This window comes from Atheta coriaria, unplaced genomic scaffold, assembly GCF_025399875.1.
Source record: "Atheta coriaria isolate IRGN ID8LTWV9N9 unplaced genomic scaffold, Caltech_Dcor_3.1 hic_scaffold_7_pilon, whole genome shotgun sequence".
Classification (NCBI taxonomy): Eukaryota; Metazoa; Arthropoda; class Insecta; order Coleoptera; family Staphylinidae; genus Dalotia; species Dalotia coriaria.
Genome location: NW_027045449.1, coordinates 3,443,286 through 3,462,214, shown reverse-complemented (window position 1 = coordinate 3,462,214; position 18,929 = coordinate 3,443,286). Strand labels below are relative to the sequence as shown.

At 36.2% G+C, this 18,929-nt stretch overlaps 1 protein-coding gene and 1 long non-coding RNA gene across 5 annotated transcripts in view; both read left to right on the top strand.

Annotated features, from left to right (window-relative positions):
• The window catches only part of opa (odd paired), a 40,695-nt gene that overhangs the window by 16,211 nt on the left and 5,555 nt on the right, over positions 1 to 18,929 (top strand). For 2 of the 4 annotated variants that reach the window (XM_065307207.1, XM_065307206.1), the window contains exons 3-4: positions 12,545 to 12,637; positions 13,725 to 14,525. In XM_065307207.1, coding sequence (XP_065163279.1) covers positions 12,580 to 12,637; positions 13,725 to 14,525 — 859 coding nt within the window. In that variant the 5' untranslated portion in view covers positions 12,545 to 12,579. Of the gene's footprint in view, positions 1 to 11,383; positions 11,473 to 12,544; positions 12,638 to 13,172; positions 14,526 to 18,929 lie in introns of those variants that run through there. The other 2 variants (XM_065307208.1, XM_065307209.1) reach the window with 2 other exon arrangements.
• LOC135795461 (uncharacterized) lies at positions 4,485 to 4,966 on the top strand. Its single transcript, XR_010549078.1, has 2 exons — positions 4,485 to 4,607; positions 4,673 to 4,966. It is a non-coding gene; the product is annotated as an uncharacterized lncRNA (long non-coding RNA).

The following is an 18,929-nucleotide window of genomic DNA, read 5'->3' as shown; positions in this document are numbered from 1 at the left end:
TGCTTATATGAGATTATTCTGTAAAAAATATAAGACGACTGCGTTATTTATTGAAAGTTGTGTTAATTTTGTTTGATTTTTTGCTTTAAAACGCGAATTTAAGCTTAAAAGTTGATGTTTTAGTTTAGTATTTTAGTAGGTTGAAAAGTGATATTTTCATATAAATTATTTTAAAATATGCAACCAAAATAACAAATCAGCAATTTTTTACATTTTATAATCTTTGACACTTAAACTCTTTTAGTTTTTATTCTGTGAACATTTAACAGTTGACATTGAAATGCAACAGACTGAATTAAGTAGAACTTCTTGAACTAGTCACAATATGTTGGCTGCTGGTAGACTTTACATTTGCATTTATGAAGTGAAATTTGCACACATTTACAATACGCGATCATCTAAATAAGAATCGCCTCATGCCGCGCGTTGTTGTTATTAATTCGTTCGCGAGTAACTGGCCTGAAGAGTTTTGTATACTGAATAAACTGAATAAAGTTTGAAGAATGCAAAGAATAAAAATGCTAAGAAAGGTGTCACGCTGCGAAAGTCGCTGCACTTGGAACGTTTTTTTTTCTTCGTCTCGTAATCAGAATAATCATACACATACACGCATTGGAATTTTATTTGATTTTTTTGTATGCTGTGGAGAGTGACACAAAGGTGCTGAAAAGTGTACGACGTTATGAACACAAGCACAATGGAGTTGTACACGGCGGAGGTGAAAAAAGGGAGCAGTAAGGACAAAAAAGTACAAAAGCGGCGTGGAATCAACCAAGAACTAATAAAGAGGGAAATGTTCTGTTCAAGGGGGCTTTGGTATTGTGTAATAGACTTATTATGAACTTGAAAGTAAAGATTTGAAGAATGGGCAAAGGAAATGAAACACAGAAGTAGGAAATAGTCAGGTGAATAAATATTTAGTCAAATATTTTAATGTATAACAGCTACAGTTTTAGGGATATTTAGCTGAAAGTAACAGAAATAAAACCCAAGGAATTTCTCGTAAATTTGCAGTAAACAGAAATTGTTTATCTATAATACTTTTATTGATATTTTAAATAGACATTACATATTTTACGCGGGTCAATTTGCAGAGTATTTGATACTATTTTTTAATAATATCTCGGTTTATATTATTTTTACAAAACTAAAATTTTACACATGTATTATACATTATTGTTGTTATCTCGTGGCTAAGTTTCAAGGTAAAATATTATTAATTGTTAATTTTATTGGCAATTATTTATGTAACAGTTACTTTTTAACTATTTTTTTTATTTAAAGCGCTGTCATTTTGTTGTTTTAACAAATTTATTAAATATTTTTTAATTAAATCATAGTCACTTAAGTCAACTTTTAGATACTGTTTAAATTTTTAAATTTGGATGAACCTAACACTTTCAAATTGAGAGTTAAAAAGTGTTGAATTAAAAAATGTATTTTTTTGCGTTTTTTGCTAAGTAGCTTTTATAAATACATATCAATGTTATCTACCCTTTTTGACGGTTGACGTCTTTCACTTGTCCCCTCACATACTCTTGACTTTCACCACTCGACATACTCCAACTCCGTGTTCTTGTTTCGTCTCGTCGCTCGTCTCAAAGTCATGTAATAACAATAATTACGCACAATCCGCACGTGTGACTTCCGGTGCCTTTGTACCAAACCCGGCGTGCAGCCTCTCGCTGTGCAAGTATCAAACCCAACATACCTTTACATCTCACTCGCTGTGTAGTGCACTATTTAGTACTTGCAATGCACTGCAAGTTCGTTTGAACAAGCGTAAATACTAAATATTTCATCATATCTCCATCAACGTCGGGGCACGTCTTTTGGGGTTGACGTCGTTCAACGTTGATTTCACGTTCGACTAGGGGTGACTCTATTATTATTCCACGAGTATTGTTTGTGCGTAATTACACGTACGGAGCAGAGGAACGCATTGTTGCGATGCATAAATATTTGATCGGAGTCAGAGACTGGAAGTGGCGAAAGAATTCGTCAAAAGGAACGTGAATTTGATGAAAATTTCATTGAATATAGAAGAAAGCACGGTTATAATAGCGAGTGATTGTTATATTTGAATAAAGATATACTAGATTCGTGGGAATGCTAACTGACAAATTGGAGAATTATTTATCGCCATTATCGTAACATTTGCAATGACCATCGATGCATGTTCCTCCGCAATGTCCCTGTGCGATACACTTTACAGCACACGCGGAGTGTTTAAATGAAAAGTATGCTGTTTCGAAACTAAGCGCGTCGCAGGTCAAACGACGCACTCGAGATAATAGCAATTGTCCTATTAGTATTAAAACATTAAATAAAAAAATGAATAAATATTTATTTTGCGTAAATAGTTTTCTGCTTACCATTTTCTTCCCTTTCGGCTGGTGGTGCAGCTAAAGCGCTCGCCACAATAACAAGAAACATAAAAAGAATACACTTATTCATCATTTTATTATTTTGTTGTTAACTTGGTATAATTTGGATAATAACTGGGGAATTACATGGTTTGCAACTTATATTTATAGTTAACTAATCTTAGGTCAGGAAATCCCAGTATCACTTATTATTTGATAAAGTGGTAATCAAATATTATATTGAGAGTTCAAGTGTAATAAATATAAAACAGATTTTATTTGTTTACAGAAAGTTCTTTGCGGATATTTGTTCTCAGATGATAACCTATCACATAGGTATAAAATTGACGCAGCGAATATTTTGTAAACTAAAAGAGATAGAAAGGCTCGAATCGCAGCGTCTTATCCTACGGACTATTCTCTATAAAATTAGATAGTTAAATGGGAAATCTGAGAGATGAAATTTTAATTCTTAAGAGAAAATTGCTAAGGGGGGGTGCTTTATACTTTTTTTCGACGATTTTTGATAATTACTATCTCTTAAACAAAAAGCGATAGCAACCAACGAATTGCTGATTATGAAAGATTGGAAAATTCTCTATCAGTTAATAATAAAAATAAAAAATAATTATATTTCCTACAGTAAAAGGTCGAAAACGCGACTAAAGTGCAAAAAAGTGACCTTTTTCAATTTTTGCCCATTTTCTTTAATCGCGAATATCTCGTAAACTAAACTAGATAAATAGATACTAATCGCAGGGACTATTCTATGGACTATTCTCCATAAAATATGCTAGTTAAAGGTGAAATCTGAGAGATGAAATTTTACATCTTAAGAAAAAAATTCCAAGGGGGGTGCTGAATACTTTTTTTCGATGATTTTTAATACAAAAAGTACACTTAAAAAGTGATAGCAACCTACAAATTGCTGATTATAAAAGACTGGAAAATTCTCTATCAGATAATAATATAAAATAATTATATTTCCTACAGTAAAAGATCGAAAAACACGACTAAAAGTGCTGAAAGTGACCTTTTTCAATTTTTGCCCATTTTCTTCAATCGCTAATATCTCGAAAACTAAAAGAGATACATAGGTACAAATCGCAGGGACTATTCTATGGATTATTCTCCATAAGATAGGCTAGTTAAAGCGGAAATCTGAGAGATAAAATTTTACATCTTAAGAAAAAAATGCCAAGGGGGAGTGCTTGATACTTTTTTCGATGATTTTTTTATAATTAATATCTCTTAAACTAAAAGAGATAGCTACCGACGAATTGTTGATTATGAAAGATTGGAAAATTCTCTATCAGTTAATAATAAAAATAAAAAATAATTATATTTCCTACAGTAAAAGGTCGAAAAACGCGACTAAAAGTGCTAAAAAGTGACCTTTTTCAATTTTTGCCCATTTTCTTCAATTGCGAATATCTCGAAAACTAAAAGAGATAAATAGGTACAAATCGCAGGGACTATTTTATGGACTATTCTCCATAAGATAGACTAGTTGATAATTTAAATCCACGATTTTCGACAGTGAATATCTTCTAAACTAAAGGAGATAGCAACAAGGGAATTATAGATTATGGAAGATAGGATCGTCCTTTATTAAATGCTAATTTAAAATAATAAAATTTAATAGGGTCAAAGGTCTGAAAACGCGACTGAAAGTTTCAAAAAGTGCATTTTTTTCATTTTTTGACTATAGGTATATTTCAATTGCGAATATCTCGGAAACTATCGGCATTAGTTTTTGGCATACTTGAAAATATTATTAAGGTATATTCAGAAAATATTCAGAATCAAGTGGCTTGCAGCAAATAGGAGATGAAGATGAAGAATAGGAAACAAATATATTTGTGTTATTTTAGTGTCGTTTCATTAATTTTGAAATCACAGCGATTCTAAAAAGGTTTTTACTTCAAATATTATATATAGGTACAAGCATAAGAATAAGTAGGTAATAGATATTTGGTAGCTTTTAAGGTGATACCTATGCAAAACTAAGTATATCAGTACTAAGTTTTGATAATTTGATAAGTTACGATATGAATTGCAAAACAGTGTATAATTACCTAACATATTTTTTTTCGTATTTCATTATTAGTTTTGCTATATGTAGCTATTCCATTTGAGTTAAAGTCAAAATTGTTGATTCAGAAATGAAATATTTTACTGTTTTCACTGTGATACTTCTAATCGGTTGCTGTTTGGCAGATTTGTACGAAAATAACAACAGTATGTGTTGACAACAATCTATTAATGTGTTAACTATTTTGTAAATTTTTAAAAATTGTTTGTAGATGACATTTCTTTGAGAGGAAACCAAGTGGTTAAGTCTCGCAGTCGCCGTGCAGCATGCGATATCTTTAGCACACTATTTTACGGAAGACAATTCAATCATGACGCATGCGCAATTAGTTGTAGGGCTGCGAATAAGTTGAGTAAAGGTGGACTGTGTATTTTTACTTTCTGTTATTGTAGTTGATTCTACTTACATCTCAGACATAAATAATGCGGAATTTTGCATCATATTAGATAAAGTTTCGGAATTTATCTCAATTTAATGCATATTAATAAATAGCTGGCATAATCAACTCGGTTTATTTTTGGCAATTACATACATAACAACACAACATTTTATTACATGTGTGAAGTAAAACATAACTTTAATTTATCAACACATGAAATGTGTCTGTAATTATAAATTCCCAACGATTCTGTACTCCGGAAATTCCCGTATAGAAATAATACTAATCCTTATTTTATTTCATTAAAAAATAATAAAATGCATTCACTATAAATACCGCACGTTTTCATCTGGTTATTCATCAGTTACTCAAATATCTTCTATTTGTTAACAACAACTCTCCAAACACTTCAAAATGAAATTGTGCATTGTTTTGATTGCCTTCGCTCTTGTGGCCTGCAGTTTTGTTTCCCCATTGGAGCAAGATCATGAAGGTAAGACAAATCAGCTTATATTTAAATTTAAAATAGACCAAAATTCTCACAATTATATAAATTATGTTGCAATTTTAGGAGAATTAGTGTTGTCTCGTATGCGTCGTGTCACTTGCGACCTGTTGAGTGTTTCCACCCCGATTGGATCATTGAACCACGCGGCCTGCGCCGGTCATTGCCTACAAAAGGGCTACAAAGGTGGTAGATGCATTGATGGGGTTTGCAACTGTCGTCGTTGAACCATGTTTTTGCAAATTGAAGACTAATGTTTAATAAAAGCATAAAAAATCAATTTTAATCAATTTTTACTTCAACATAACCTAATCATAACAAATATAACCTATATTTATTTCTATTAGTCTGATTATATGCCTATGACAACGCCACATATTGCAAAACATTTTAAATTTGCATTTTTTAAACCAAAACACTTTTTTAAATTGCTAATACACATTTTAAATATTTTAAATCAATTTTAGCATATTTATCAATAGACTACACAATTTTTTTTGTAAACATCTACAAATTAATATTCATTGAATAGTGTAGGCTCCAACCAAATTTGTAAATTTTAATTAACATGGTAGATTCAAAGATAAGATGCTATTTGATAAGATCTAACATCTTAACTATTTTTATGAAGTTTTAATATCATTCAAAAGACGAAAGTAAAAAAACCATTTAAATCATTCAATTTGAAATGTCGACATGTCGCTGTTCGCATTAACATAATTTAATTTTAGGACGCGCATAAAACATAAAATTATTGAAAGAATGCCCGGCATTTTGACTATATATCCATGTGTGTGTGTGGTGTGTTGCATACCTTCATTACCTTTTTGTTTGTATTTTTATGTCGCGCTGCGCATTCGAAATGGCCCAATTAGCATTTGGCATTTTTAACATTTATTGCATATTTCGTTCTTCGACTATGCTGTGCGTCGAAGCGCACGAAAACATTTTTATTTGTTTCTCCTGTCGTTTTACATTTTTATATTGTGTTTCGTGTGTTTTGTGCGCTGCGTCTTGGTTTTATTGCATTATTAGTATCTTTGAATGCTTAATTCTGACCGCAGACACACCAGTCAGGTCTTGAGTGTTGGTTTTGCATGTGGGGATGACTCGGGTGGATATTTACGATCGTGATGATCAGTATACCATTCTGTGAGGCTTTATTTTACGACGCGGTTGGTGCTTTTTTATTTGCGGCGCGGATTCGGAGTGTGTATTTTTCACTGGCGCTGGCGCTTCATAAATAAATTATGCGAATATGATGAGAGACAACACCTTGCCGCTTGTGTTTAATAAATTTTACTTTTTAAGAGAAATACACTAATATTTAATATTTAATAAAGAAAATTGATGATTTTAGTAGTTTAGATATAGGCAACCAAAATTACACAAAAAGTAAAGAAAATTTAACCTACAAAATTAATTTCAAAGAATTTTTCATTCATTTAAGTTTGTTTTTGTTCATACATGATTTTATTCATGAATCTATCTCTTGCGCGACTCGAACGATGTGCGTCCCGGCGCGCGAGAGAACCGACACGAGTTATTTACGGGCGAATTTAATTTAATGACTCGTGCGCGCATACCTAATCTAATTAATGAAGCCGAACCGTGCGCACGGCCACCATCTTTCTTCGGACTCTTTCTCGTTCCACCAGATATATACCTACCTAGGTAATATTATCATATTATTTTCATATTTTGTTTTTTCAACATTTTTCATCAAACAAACAAACAAACTCTTCATCTACGAGTTGAATGGTTGCTACTTCTTGTTGATTTGTTTGTTTATTCAGTATTAGCATGCGAGTCACGTCTGCTCGATCATTATGATCAGTTTTTATTCTTATTTATGAACACGGGACGCCAATTATTTATCGGACATTCGGTAAACACGCGTTTTATCAGGCGCGCACCAACCGCAACGGCTCCGGTGAGCATCCGAGCGGCCAATCGATGAATCTATATAGCAAGCATTCGTATCTGCACGTTAATGTGAATCGTTTAATCGATACGAGATACAATCATCGTTCGTATCGTATCAGGAATGCATTTAATGCGTGCACCATTAAGGGAAGCAAGCAGTGGAAGCTTTCTGAACTGAATTTCTTCTATCTTTCAACTGTTAAATCAATATTTGTATATAGTAAAGACAATAGAATAAGATACTCACAACAAAAGTCGAATATTTAAATTTTTTAAATTTTTAGTTTATTTTTTCAAAATTTTGAGTTTTTTGTTGAAATATTAGATTGCTATTTTTGTTGTTGTTAATATTAGCAACTTTAAATCTTGTTTCGATGGCTCAACTATATTCATTCTAAGTGTAGTTATGGGCATAAGGAAAAGGTAAAGAATTCCTAACACGGAACAGTTAAATGGTAAACGTTTAATGGCTCTGTTTAAATGTTTAAACATTTGAATGTCTAGCAATAAAGTTGATGTCGATATTAAGCGATTAAACCCACTTTGGGAGTTGTAATGCGATTAAAGCTCACGCAGATGTTATTGATTAATAAATCGTGGCACGACTTTATGGCCAATGGACGCATAGTCATGGCGGATAATTAGCTATTGCGGTAGATACCTATACCTACCTACCTACTTACTGTACAGTCAATTTAATGTTATAGCAAAAATAATATAAACAAACATTCTATGGTTTGGATAAAATTAATAGATGGCACTACAAGTGTGAAAAAAATCTAAATTTGTTTTGACATTTTTTAATTTAATGTAAATATGCACGTATTTTTGATGAAAACAATAACACAACTTAAAAGATACAAGTATTGCCTACGTATTATTATGCAAAAGAAGTCAATTTAAAAATATCGTGTTTTTGGTCCTATATTCATGATTCAATTGTCATTCAATCATCATTCTATATTCAATTTGAGTCAATAAATTTACCATTCTTAAAATCACGATCCGTCGCATTGATAAAACCCTAAAAACAACCATCAGCCGCAAGTATCATGTCGTCGGCGAAATGTCAAAGTCACCCTAACCTCACGCAGCCTCTACTATCTTGCGAGGGTCGTTAGAAGTCGTTAGAACAAAACATTAAAGTTTCGTAAAATTAATGTCCAACCACGATGCTAATAATGTTTTACAGTTTTACAATCGTAAAGCGTCTATACCTACCCGCACGATCACGATCATGATTTTTTGGGACAAGGGTGGGTGCTTTGCGGCTCCGGGCCGCAAAAGGACCACGGCGACGAGCAGAGACATCAAACACGGATCGCTAATCTTATCAGCAAGAAGAGATCTAACAGAATTTTATTTTTTAATTTCTTGGACCTCAGTATTAACATAATTTATACTGAGTGTTGAGATATTGAATTTATTTGCTTAAAATAGGTACAGTAGAAAATATTGAAATTATTGAAAACATTTAGTATATTATTGAAATATGTGAAGCGTAAAATAATTATTAATATCTCTGAGAATTTATAGACTTTCAAGTAGTCTATTGTTAGTTTATTTTATTTATTTTATATTTTTACTGAAAAACACGCACATCAAACGTATGATTCAACATTTCACAGAATCACAAACGAATAAAACTTTTTATTTACTGTTATCATAACGAAATCTTTTAATATAGCTCCCAAAACACTTAAAATAAACTAATTTTTATTATTTTCATGTTTTACTCTTTTATTTTAACTTAAAATTAAAAAAAAATGTAAACATTTTTATATTATTATTGGTGGATACGTGTATCATGGTGCTATGGTCGTTCAGCAGTCTTAATTCTTTAAGTTGACTCTCTGGAGGCTGTGGAAGATGTCCGCGTCATTTTTCTAATATTTATCGCGCGTGTTGTGGCGCTGGCCCGCGCCGTAACTCGCTGCCTGATTAGCATAATCGAAACATTCATAATCCCGAATTACATTTCTAATGCGCGTCATTTCGGCCTTATTTATGCGCCGTGACTGTTTTGTCTATGCGGTCGTATAAAATCCGAGCGACGCCGTCGAGAAGAGAAAATCATGTTCGAGTGGACGCTATTAATTACCCACGAATAAAAATTCTAAAAATGTATTTGAAAATGTAAACAAATAATTAATATTTGGCGTAAATTAAATAGAATTGCGTGTTTGAGTGAATATAAATTTTAACATTTTTTACAATTTATAACTTTCCTGACAGCTTTCTTGTTTTGTTGGCTTGTTTGTTTGTTTCTAACTTTGGGTGCCAACACAGTTCGTGTTTGCCGAAAAGTACCCAGCAGTGAGCAGTGCCCATACGCCAGGCAATTATTAATCAATGTGTGTTTTTCGTCGGCCGTAAAATACGTTCGACTCAATTAGCATATGCGCTCGTAAACGCGTCGAAAAAAGGCGAAGACGAAATGAAATAGTGGCATCGCGACCCCGAAGACCTTTAAGCTTTCAACCTCCTCTTCTCTATCTTCTCTGCCACCACGCATAAATTCATAAATAGTTTTCTGTTTGTTTTATTTGTCTGCAACCAAACGTGCATGTTTGCATTGCTCAGGTAATTAATTTACATTAAAACAAGTTGAAGAGAAAAAAAACACTCAAAGAAATTTTATATTTGAGGTTATAGTCACGGTCGGTTGCATTCGTTCGATGATGATTCGTTTAATTCGAACCAAGACGATTAGAAGGAACCCACTGGACGAATCCCCGTCGAGTTTTACAAACGGAAAACTTCGGTTCGGGGTTTTCGAACACGCAACCCAAAACACGCATGGAGAAACCACGAAAAACAAAGAAGCAAAGAAACTAACAAACGAAGAATAATGATTGTAAACATAGAGTTTTGAATATTAATTATCAGAAACATTTGAATTGGAAATTTATGTCAATTTCTAAGAAATATAAAAATATTTCATGCGTATAAAGAGTTGCCTATACTTACTAGACTACAGTAAATGTAGTTTTAGTCTTCAAAAACGTTTAAAAAATACTTTTTACCATTTTTGTCTGTTCACGTAAGAGTTATTTAAGTGTTGTTTGCTTGTTGGAATATTATGAAATATATGCTGGTACAGTTTCTCTAAATGTTTGATTTATTGCTGTCGCATACCGAGAAGGCGCACAATAGTCCGTAGAGGAGTACCAAAAACGCCTGCCGGAGATAAAATAAGGTGGGCAAGGTGTCTCCGCACTTAATGCTATTGCCGTACATCACCGCACAGCGAGCGCAGTGAAATGCATCGCTTTTTCAACCTTAGAAAGAAGATATATTGAGCAAGGACGCAACGTGATTTACATAAAATATAAATATTGATTTCTGACGTTGCGCCATTGTTACGATTAACATTTCTATACGAAAACATTGCATCTCGAAGATGGCTGCCATCTTGTTTCACCGAAATTGCCTTACGAAACCGAAACAAAAACGAATCGAATTCGGATTAACTTGAAGCTGGTTCAACTGGTGCCGGCGCGCACGTAGTATTTTTCTTTTCTTTATTTGTCGTCGTCGTCTTTTTGATTTCTTGATTTCGAATTCGATTCGTAGAGTGCCGACGCCGAGTGAAATGAATCCGCCGGCTTTTGAGGTAGCCGCCCGGCCATTGTATTACTTACACTTAATTAAAGTCATTTTGTGCGTCCGGCGGAGTTCATCTCGCGCGCGGATCGCTTACTCACGCTGACTTTTTTGATGCAACCGTAATTGCATCGCGCACACTTTCAACACGCCGCATCAATTCAACACCTCGACGAAATTCAGCTCGGAATTAAGTGTTGTATTATTATTTTGGTTATTTTGATAATAATACCTACTAGTACCTATATCTCTCGAAGATAGATTAATTTTTGTATTATAAATGAATAATTTTAATATTTTTATGAAAATAAGTCAAAATTAACTATAGGTATTTCTGGTGCTGCCATCTATAATGCCCCTTAGTACTATATGAGCTAATAAAAAACGGCAACCTGGTTGTTTTCACGTTGATATTTGGTTGCCTATAATGATTTTTACGCTATACCCACGTTTCAACCTAGACGTGAGCCAAAACTTGTCATATTTAACCTCAAAATATCTGCTTTTGAATGATATGTTGTTCATTTGTGCTGTTAAGTGAATTTAGTGCAGCATTGTGTTGCGATGAGTGCTGTGGATGATATCTATAGCAAGGGTAAGTTTTGTACTGTTGAATTTACTGTTGTTTGTGATGAAATTCGCCCGGAACAAAAGTGCATTAGGCTCTCTGAGCAGAACGTAGATTGTTAGTAGCACTCTCGCCCCCGCTGTTCGATGCTCGCGGCGATATACCGCGTTCTTAATCGCATTCTGTGCCACAAATGCGCATTTCACTTAGTTGTACTTGGGTGCACCGAGGGCGCACAGTGTGATGCACAGTGGTGGTCAACATTATTACAAATGTGTCCTTTATCCCTTTATTTTGTTAATTGTGGGTTAATGCAATTTGCGATATAAAATATTTTTAGTAAAATCTTTAATATTTAATATTATGTTATGGTGGTTTAATAGCAATAATAATTCAAGTTTACATTATAGGTAAATACAATACTTTGTTCATGTGATGATACACAGCACCCTCTCTTAGAATTCGATGGAGCGACGCTCGTCACTTGTTGTTTACATGTCATTATTTGTCGTCGGGTGTGTGACGAATGTGTATGAAATGCATCACGCACGCTACACTGTCACCATTCCTAATTATTGTGGAGTAAGGGCGTCAGCCATTTGATTCTTCTTCCACCACCCATATTTCTATACAATTACATTACATCAATTGTAAAATAAATAAAATTTGAAGCTTTATAGTACGCGAAATTGCGCAAATAAAATAAAAATAAAAACGAGTATAAAATAAAAAATAGCACGCCGGGTGGAAATGTGAGCGAGTACGAAATGGTCCGAATCGGGCCGGGCGGGTCCCGTAATGGCTCTCAGGAAATTGCGTGATTAATCTTAGTCGACGGACTGTCAGGTGAAAAATATCGAAAGCCGGTCTTATTAAATTACACTCTCTGCACACACACCACAAGTTTCAGAACCTGCGCGAATGCAAAGAAAGCAAATGGTTATGAGTAATTTTATTTATTTTTGACTAGGTTATCATTAATTTTATTTTCAAAAATCTGCGTTAATATTTGGGTACCTACAACTGCACATTTATGGGGCTTAAGTATTTAGGTAAGTGTTTCTTGTTATAAGACTAAGTGTTGTTTTTTCCGTTCCAGGTGCAGTATTAACGTGATTAGAAAAGGTTTCCGTGATGATACCAGAGCAACCAGATTATAACTTGGAGGAGCCTACATTGGAAACGGTACCAGGTAATCCTTTTAATCCTATTATTTTTCTACATTTTTAAAACGAATTCTATTCAAATCTTAATATGGGGTAATAAATTTGGACGAAGTAGGAATTCCAAATTGTGGTTAATGGTCTTTTAAGGTCTTTATAAACTGTTGGTTTATGAGATTATGCCGTAAAATTAGACCAAACTGAAAATTTTGGGAATTCAAGGGTTGGAGGTAATTTAGACGTTGCAATTTTTGAAGATATTTCATAATAATAATGATTGTTTGAATCAGAAAGACTAAAACTTAGATTAGGAAGATTCCATGCAGGATCCAGCAACAAAGAGTTTAAACAAATTGTTTCAAAGCAATTTTCAATATAATATCTTCCAAAAATCAAGAAACATAGAGAGTAGAGGAGAAAATTCTGAATTACAAAAATTAATGGTCTGAATTACAAAAATTTAATGGTCCCAATTTTTCCTATTCTTCAAAAAACAGATCAGGACCTAATATGATACCATGGGTCCAATTTTGCTGTTTCCGATTAGAAACTTTAAAATTCCAGAAATTGAATTCTCCAAATGATGTAATTTCTGAAATCAACAAGTAGTGTAAAATGGGTTACGCGCACGGTTGGACCGCTCCTCCCGGCGCGATTGGTGCCGGCAGCGCCAACGGGAGAGCCAATGTTTCCTGTTCTCCGGTCACGCTCCAATAGCAGGGGTCCCCGCTTCCAACCAATCCGATTCCTCGGTGCCCCGGCGCCGTTCTGTGAGCCCCTGCGTGGCGCACCGGGTCTTCTCAGTCAAGCTGTGCTCGTCGGTTAGAAAGGTCATCACAGCGCGCCTAGCGTGAACGCCAACCTCAGCGTTAGAAAATCGTTTGAAAATTGAGACCCCCGAACGGCGTCTTGAGACATAGACACTCTAGTAGCGCTCGCACCTTGGCGCAGTGAAGTGCTGCCGCGACGGACAAATTCGCGGTGTTGTTGGTTTCTAATCAGTGTGTGAATTGATTTTGTAAAATAAATTTTATTTAGTTTTTGCGGTATAGTGATTTGTTTATACAAAGAAGTGTGTACTGCGCGGCTTCGCAATGATGAACACTGCGTTTCTAGATGGTGGCCATCACCACCATCTTGGCGGGTATGGTATCAAGATGAGTCCTGGTCATCAAGCGGGTAGTACCGGTATACCATCACCGCATCATCAAAACCCGGCGGCGGCTATGACACCGCCCGAGGCGCAGAACCATCACTTCCAACCCAACTATGGACATATGGGTCATTTGAATCCCCATGCTGGGTATGCGGCGCGTGATTTTTTACTCCGACGGGATCACCATGACTTCCCTACGGGACAGACAGCACCTACTGATCCAGTTCTGTTCCACCATCATACCGATATCGCCTCCCATCATCAACACCTAGCACCACATCATCAAATGTTGTATTCCCGAACGGCCGATCATCATGCGGCCGCCTACCACGCCGCAACACAACCTAATCATGCCGCACAGTACCTCAACCCTCATATGCCTCACATGCCACATCATCCTGGCAATGTACACGGCGCCTTCTTTCGCTACATGCGTCAACCCATCAAGCAAGAGATGCAGTGTATGTGGGTGGACCCTGATCAACCGCCGCCGAGGAAAATCTGCGGAAAACACTTCACCAGCATGCATGAGATTGTCACACATCTGACGGTGGAACACGTCGGAGGTCCCGAATGTACTACGCATGCATGTTTTTGGCAGAATTGTATGCGTAATGGACGACCCTTCAAGGCGAAGTACAAGCTGGTAAACCACATCAGAGTGCACACCGGAGAGAAACCATTTCCGTGTCCATTCCCCGGATGCGGAAAGGTGTTTGCGCGCAGCGAGAACCTGAAAATTCACAAACGAACTCATACCGGTAAGTTTTTTGATTTTTATCATGTAAACCCTTTTCCGACGGACGCTGACAGCGAAAAAGACAATGTAATGTCATCCGACGGCAAGCGCTTAACCTCAAATCTCATCTATATTATGTTGTTGGTGTTATGTTATGCTATCACATGCTGAAATCTAGAAATTCGCCAAATTCTTGGCGTGCAGCATTCTTGCGGTTGCTGAATATTGTCTTTAAAATTGTCTTGAAAAGTCAAGTCGTAAACCACCTCGGACCGTAGTAGCCGTGCATTCTTCCAAAACTCCAAACGTTTTGCCTCTTTTCGATGCGTTTCGGTAGAAGACTCCAACTTAAGCCTATTGTCCGAAATACCTGGAACAACTATTTTTATTTATATTTATACGACTTTCGAAGCAAACTGTTGTCTGTGTGTCCGTATTGGTGAGAGAGAAGAAGTGATTTGTGATGCAATTCCGTGACTTTGGACACATCTAGGCCGTGGTGGGTCAGTTTATCCCAAAAAAAAACGTTACTTTCAAAGTCACACAAATAGAAATAGAAACTAGTAGATGAGTAATATCTTTCTAAAAAATGTAAGCGCATAAAAGTTGATGTATGCACGGGTCGCAGTGGAAAAGCACAAGAGAATAAGTTAAACATTAGTTTTTATGATTTTTTGAAGGGTTCCTAGAAGAATTATTTATTCGAATGAGAGGCGTTAAACACACATAAAGAATTTTAATCATTTGAGGAAATATGAGAGACAACAAATCCCGGTTTTTATTTTGATGGTATCTTAGGTTTGAGTGGTCTAATTTTATTGGAATAGGAATGATAAAAATCTACATATTTTTTCGAAAAGAAATTTAGTTTCTTTATTTTAATATACAAAAAAATAATGAAACAAAATAGAAAACAACTTATAATTTCAGTTTTTATTAATTTTATTTGAAAATATATTTGAATATTTCTGCGAATAATTTTATTTCAAATCATAAAATAGTATTTTAGCAAAAATTTTAAAAAAATTATAAGAAAAACATGGAATTTTTGTGGTTTTAACCGGTGAAACACTATATTTAAGGTACCATCAAATGAAAATCTTGTTAAACACTCATTTCATTGTTTTATTAAGCTACCATTTAACGACACACAGCCTCTGGGCGCAAAACGTTAGCACAACCTGTACATCCGAGGGTAGTGAGTAGTGAGTGCGTGCGTGTGCGCTGCACAACGAAATTATGACTTCTCATTTCGGTGGTGGCCGGTGGCCAGTCGATGGCCGACGTTTACTGCGAACCGCGGGGCTTCCCTCGACGAGCCGGCGCTGAAATATTACACCCGTGGAACGCCCAAATCGACCAATTAATTTATATAAGACAGTGGTAAATAGCTCCGGGGCCCTTTTCGAATTATATCGCTCTCTGCGCGCCTGCCTCTCTTTGTTTTTCGATCGCGTGAAAAGAGGCAGCAAGCCAGCGTCTAATTGGCTACTTTATGCTTCGATTTTGGACCTTTTCTTGTTTACACACACGAAATAAATTACAAGACGCGCCATGACAAATTGATCTGTTTCCCAAATTGGATCCTCACCCCGCGCAGCAACTCGTTCTCGTAGTTAGTTATCGATTGATTAAATATACCTACCAACCACAATCTAAAATCATTACTGCGCCATTGTTGCTTATGTAAGCTTCGTCTTTAATCGGTTCGTTACGCAACGCACAACACTTGAACTTTTGCTTCCAAAAAACGCTGCCAACTTTGTTATCCGGTTTGCCAGAGGGTGCGCATTTAGCACGTCGTGGAGAGTACAGTATTTTAAACGTTGTCTAGGGAGCGCATGTTATACAACACGGTGTGAAACCCCTCGAGGGGCTAATCATGAATAAATATTTCGCCAACACATGCCGCATTGTCAAGGGAGGGCAGTGAGAGCACACACCACCATTGAACTGGCATTGTAAGTACCGCCGGCTTTATGAAAAGCGTTCGAGTGCGCACCGCAGATTGTCAAGCACGCAATGAGTGTTTAAATGCGTGAAAATACGAAATAAAGGCGGTGGTTGCGAAATGACTGCGTTCTATATTAAAATACGTTAAGAAACGTCAAAATATTGACATTTAGAGGTTAATTATTTATCTTAATACCCTATAGATGGCAGTATTCAATAAAATTCAATCAAGATTCGCGAATCAATAAATTACTGATTAATTTATTGTAGATTATTTTACACTGGTGCACTTTTGATGTGTACTCGATTCAATTCAATACGCAAGAGACTCGAGAGAACGTTGAAAAGTGCACAGCACAAAAGACTTTCATACTCTTTGGCAGTCGGTCGGTTGGCGGGTACTTGAGCGGCGCACACTTTTTCACAGTCGCTTTATTTCCGCTACGGAACGCTCGCATAATGAGTGTATTATTCAGATTATGTTGTGGAGCACACTATACCACACTAGGCATTCATCACAGATTTTTTTTTTCGCCCGCTCACGCACATACACACTGTTGCCATATTTTATTTCATTATGTTGCACCGCATTCAAATCGCAAATCCGTGCTTTCTTACACGAAATAAACAAAACAACAACACGTCCCTCGGATGCTGCTGAAGTAGCTTAATATAGTATATAAAATAGTAAAGTAGCAAATGTTGAATGAGTATTGGAAAAAGAAGAGAAAAGACTGAAGTGGAAAGTAACAAATATTTATATACGGGTGAGGAGAGTAGGCTTCAGGTAACGCTGGAAATCAATAGATTTCGGTAGTGGTTGTTGAACTTTTTGAAGTTTTCAAGATTTCGGATTATTCTATTCCAAGCGCATGGCAAGAGGCTTTAGCTGATTTAAATCCGTCTGCCGGGATTGTAAACTCGGCTTTTGACGCGTTTGTTCAACCCGGTGGTGTGTTCAGTCGTAGATCTATTTGTGATAACCGCAAATCTCAAACTGCAAAATTACGATTTAATACGCTTAAGATTCTATCTTAAGTTTAGGTAATTTTATCTTTCCTCCATCGGTAGATTTTCGCTTGTGTTATGATAACACACTAATTAGAAGTTGTTTCTGACAGTTGACATGTTCGCCGATTGTTTTTTGTTTATGTAGGCCTGATTGCAGATCGAATTTTTGGTTGTACGCCGATGTATATTTTGGAAAACGTGTCATCCCGTCATTCTGTCAATCAATTCCTGATGGCGGGCGTAGAGTAGGCAGCCGAAAGTCATTTCGAAGTCTCTCGCGCGCTCATTTTCGGCGAGGGTGCGTCACTCAGCCATTTTCGGGTTATTTACTTTGTAATCCGATCGGTATTAACTCGTCACACTGCTTTTTCTCCACAACAACTAAACTATCAATCGTTTTCTTCTTTAAACTCACTAAAAATGTCTTTAAAATGATTTAAATTTACAATGTTGTGATTGTAAATTGTAATTGTATGATGCCGGTAGTCCCGGTCCTGGTCGTTAAGCTTGGGTGGCATCGATCGCGAAGGACTCCACGACTACTGCCCTTAGACTCTCGGACGCGGCGTGTGTGTACGTAGTGGTTGATTGTGTTTGTGTTCGCGTTCGCTTAGTACACGCCGTCGTATATACGCTCTGCTCCCCTTTTGGGGTTGTCGCCGCCAGCAGACAAAATGGCGCACACGGCGTCCCCCGTCTTACGCACACTGGATGGGCACAAACGCACGTTAAACGAACGTCAGTAAAACACAAACACGCACACATACACATACATTATAATGGCGTTAGTGGTGGTGGTGGATGTAGAGACAATTATGACTAGCATCTGCTCCTGTTGTTTCCCATCTTCCGAGGTTCGGCGCGGCGGCGAGCGACGGGCTTATAGCAATCATGCGTTCTTTATTAATTAACCGGCGGGGCAAGGCGCCACGGAACACATTTTGTCGCGGCTCGCGCGCAAGATATGCAATACTTGCGACAAACTACGGAATTTATTTCAACGTCGAGGGTTTTGTGCTCGTGGTGTGGTTTTACATGAAATTTGATATTGATACTGCTACCTCAGGGCTCCGATCTTGCTCGAATCTGGAATTTAACAAGGTAGCCATCAAAAAATTTAAAAAAAATTAAAAAACAAAAAATTAAATTGTTTCTTTTTAGTTTTAATTTTTTGTGAAGAGATTAGATATCTATTTGTTTGCACATGTTCAGATTACGTTTTTTTTATTCAAAATGGCCGTCCTACTGTGCGATATCATGTCATGAATCAACAATGACTATAGGGGAAGGTAGCCTAAGTTGGACCAGCGCCTAAGTTGGACCACCACGATATCCGCGGACTGTTGATGTTTTTGCAAAAATAGACAGGCCCCTTGTTTTACTCGTATTTATAAACAATTGATGCAACTATTTGGGTTAAAACTTGCCGCGTGCTTTTGTCGTGACAACAACTTTTTGTATC